This window comes from Fukomys damarensis, unplaced genomic scaffold, assembly GCF_012274545.1.
Source record: "Fukomys damarensis isolate Sample0158 unplaced genomic scaffold, DMR_v1.0_HiC HiC_scaffold_13, whole genome shotgun sequence".
In the NCBI taxonomy this organism is placed as follows: domain Eukaryota; kingdom Metazoa; phylum Chordata; class Mammalia; order Rodentia; family Bathyergidae; genus Fukomys; species Fukomys damarensis.
The window spans coordinates 35281535-35284166 of record NW_022900925.1 but is presented as its reverse complement, the minus strand read 5'-3'; the positions used below and the strand labels follow the sequence as shown (position 1 = coordinate 35284166).

General features: G+C 59.7%; 1 protein-coding gene across 1 annotated transcript in view; it reads right to left on the bottom strand.

Moving 5' to 3' along the window:
- Window positions 1–1921: 1921 nt before the first annotated feature.
- The window catches only part of Sp6 (Sp6 transcription factor), a 2303-nt gene continuing 1592 nt past the window's right edge, over window positions 1922–2632 (bottom strand). Inside the window, exon 3 of the mRNA XM_033763114.1 lies at window positions 1922–1939. Coding sequence (XP_033619005.1) covers window positions 1922–1939 — 18 coding nt within the window. The remainder of the gene's footprint in view (window positions 1940–2632) is intronic.

The following is a 2632-nucleotide window of genomic DNA, read 5'->3' as shown; positions in this document are numbered from 1 at the left end:
CCCTGGTGCCCCCGGGGCGGGCGATGGGGAAGAAGGAGAGGACCCACCAGGTTCCTGGGGTCTAACTCCCCGGGGGCCAGGAAGACAAAAGAGGTGCCCGGCCCGACAGCCGCAGGCTGGAGGTCACAGAGAAACGGCCCCATCCTCCTCCCGGCCGCGAACCCTGCGGCGAGTTTTGGCTGGAGTGAAGTTGGGTTAAGGAAAGAGTGGGGGGAGCAGGACTCCCACGAGGGGAAGAGAAGAAATTTGGCTAAAAAAGCTTAGGAAGGGAAGGTGAGAGGATAGGACACGACCCACGCGCGCTTCGCTTGGAGCCCAATGCTCAGGGTTGCCCAATGCTTGGAGCTCGAATGCCCAGGGTTTTTCTCTTGACGTGAATCGGGCACCAACTGCACGCGCGCGGGTCCCCGCGTGTCACGCAGGGCGGCGCAGTGGGTCTGTGCGCACCGGTTGCGTAACCGCGGCGGGTCTCCGGCTGCCGGGCGCAGTAACAACCTTGCCTCCCTACTTCCTAGCTGGGCAGGAGCCCATCTGATAGCGTGGCTGCCTTTCATCGCCTTGTCCCCGATAGGGATCGTCCTGGGTGAAGAAATCACTGTCAGTCACCCCCGCCTCGCTCACGGCCAGAGGGACCTGCGGGCTCGCCTGTCGCCACAGGCCAGTGACAGCCGCTGTGCGGAGGAGGAAACCACGGTGCCCGGCAGCAGAGAAGGGGAAAGGAGACTCCGGAAAGCCTCATCCCTGCAGGCCATCAGCCTCCCTTCCTCTGTCAGCCAGACCCCGGCTCTCCCCGACCACCCGGGGCTGCAGGGTCCAAGCCAGCGTCCACCCTTCCCCTGCAGCCCTCGCTGCCGCGGAACACAGCCCAAGACGGAAACCGAGCTGGAAGGACAAAGGAGGCCGGGATGCTGTCGATGACTTTTATTGTTGCATAAAAAACACAGACTGTTTCTTCCTCCTCCTCCCCAAGGTGGGTTCACAGCAAAGAAAAAAAAAAATCCTACATTTTCCTCTAGGGGGTCTGCCTAGAAGGGCAGGCAGCCAAGAAACCTAGACCTATGGAAGAAAACCTATCCAAAGCCCCTGCCTGCACACGGTAGGGCCCAGGGTCTGTAGAAGGGGGAGCATCTGTGCCCCCCAGTCACCAACACCCTTTGGGAGTTCCTCTGAGCGTGGTCACTGGAAAGGCCGCGGTGGCAGCACAGGGAGGGGTGGCTGGTTTCACCGGGTGGAGAAGAAAGCCTCCCACACCCACGGTGCCCTCCTTTCCCCCCTCTGCCTGGCCAGAGCACCTGGGCCCGCCCCTCGGTAGAGGAAGGGACCTGGGCTGGATTAGCAGGAGGTGGGGAAAAGGGGGAGTACAAAGAAAGCTTCTTACCTGACCCCAGGCCCCTGGATCCCACGGGGGAGAAGCCCTTTCCACACAGACACATTTTCCGACCCAGATTCCAGCCCCTGCTTCCCATTGAGCTCCCAGTCCTTGGACAGCGTGGACAAATGGGGTCTCAGGCGACCCCAGGCTCAGTAGAGAAACACACACACACACGGTCACGCACACACTCACATGCCCTAATATTAAATAAAATACCCTTTGCTTATAACTTAAAAATCAATACACAGCTAATCCCTGCAGAGGGCTGGGTGGAAGGGAACAGGAGGAAGGGGAGGTCTGAGGGACTCAGGGCCTGTTGTCAGGCCTGGGAATGTCCCCAGCTCCGGGATCCTCTTTTCCCCTCTGCCTGGTTCAGCCTCAACCGGGCCTCTCCCCACCCGCTCCCGCGGTCATAATCCATATATTCGTAGACTCTAAAGGGGAACAGAGGGATGAGGACAGGTGAATCCTTTACGGGGGAGGCCAACTCCTTCCCACAGAAGGCGGAAGGCGGGTCTACTGCAGGGGTAAGGGACCGGAAGCGTCGGGCTAGAGCCCGGGGCTTCGCTACGGGCAAGCCGGAGCGGCCTGGCAGGGGCTGGGTCCTCGCTAGCGGAGGAGGCCGCTGGGAACCCCCTCCCGGGACCCAGGCCCAGCTCCTCCAGCCCCAGTAACCTCCCTTCCATCCCAAGAGGAAGGTAGAGTGGGGACCTGGAATAAGAAACTAGTCAATTCTAGAGCCTTAAATACCGACCTCGGGGCTCAGATAGGAAATGTGAATGATTTTTTTAAAAGACCAAGAGTTAAGGACTGAACCAGAGTTGACGAGGGAAGGGGTTATTTTCTTCCATTCCCCAGCCAAATCCCTTTCTCTATTTTTAAAAATCTTTTTAGTTTCTAGAAGGGGACTTCCAGCTCACTCGCCCCTCTCCCATATAACTCTGTCCTGCTCTGGTCTGAAAACTGTCCCCTCTTCCAGCGTGGCTCCGTCAGACTTATCTGGAAGGGTTAACAGGGATGCAACATCAAAAGACCTACTTCTACATCAACAACCCTTCCAGTTAGAGAGCCATCTACCGAGGGGCTCCAGCAAAGGGGATCCCCAGCCGCCCAGCTCTCCCTCCGGAAACCCCAGGGGCGGGGAGGGGGAGGGGATGAAAGGAGCCAGGCCGCAGGGCGGCTCCGGAGGCGCTTTTATGTCGGGGTTCCCAGGCGCTGGGGACGTGTCCAGACAGCTGCCCGGGCGCCCCGGCCGGCCCC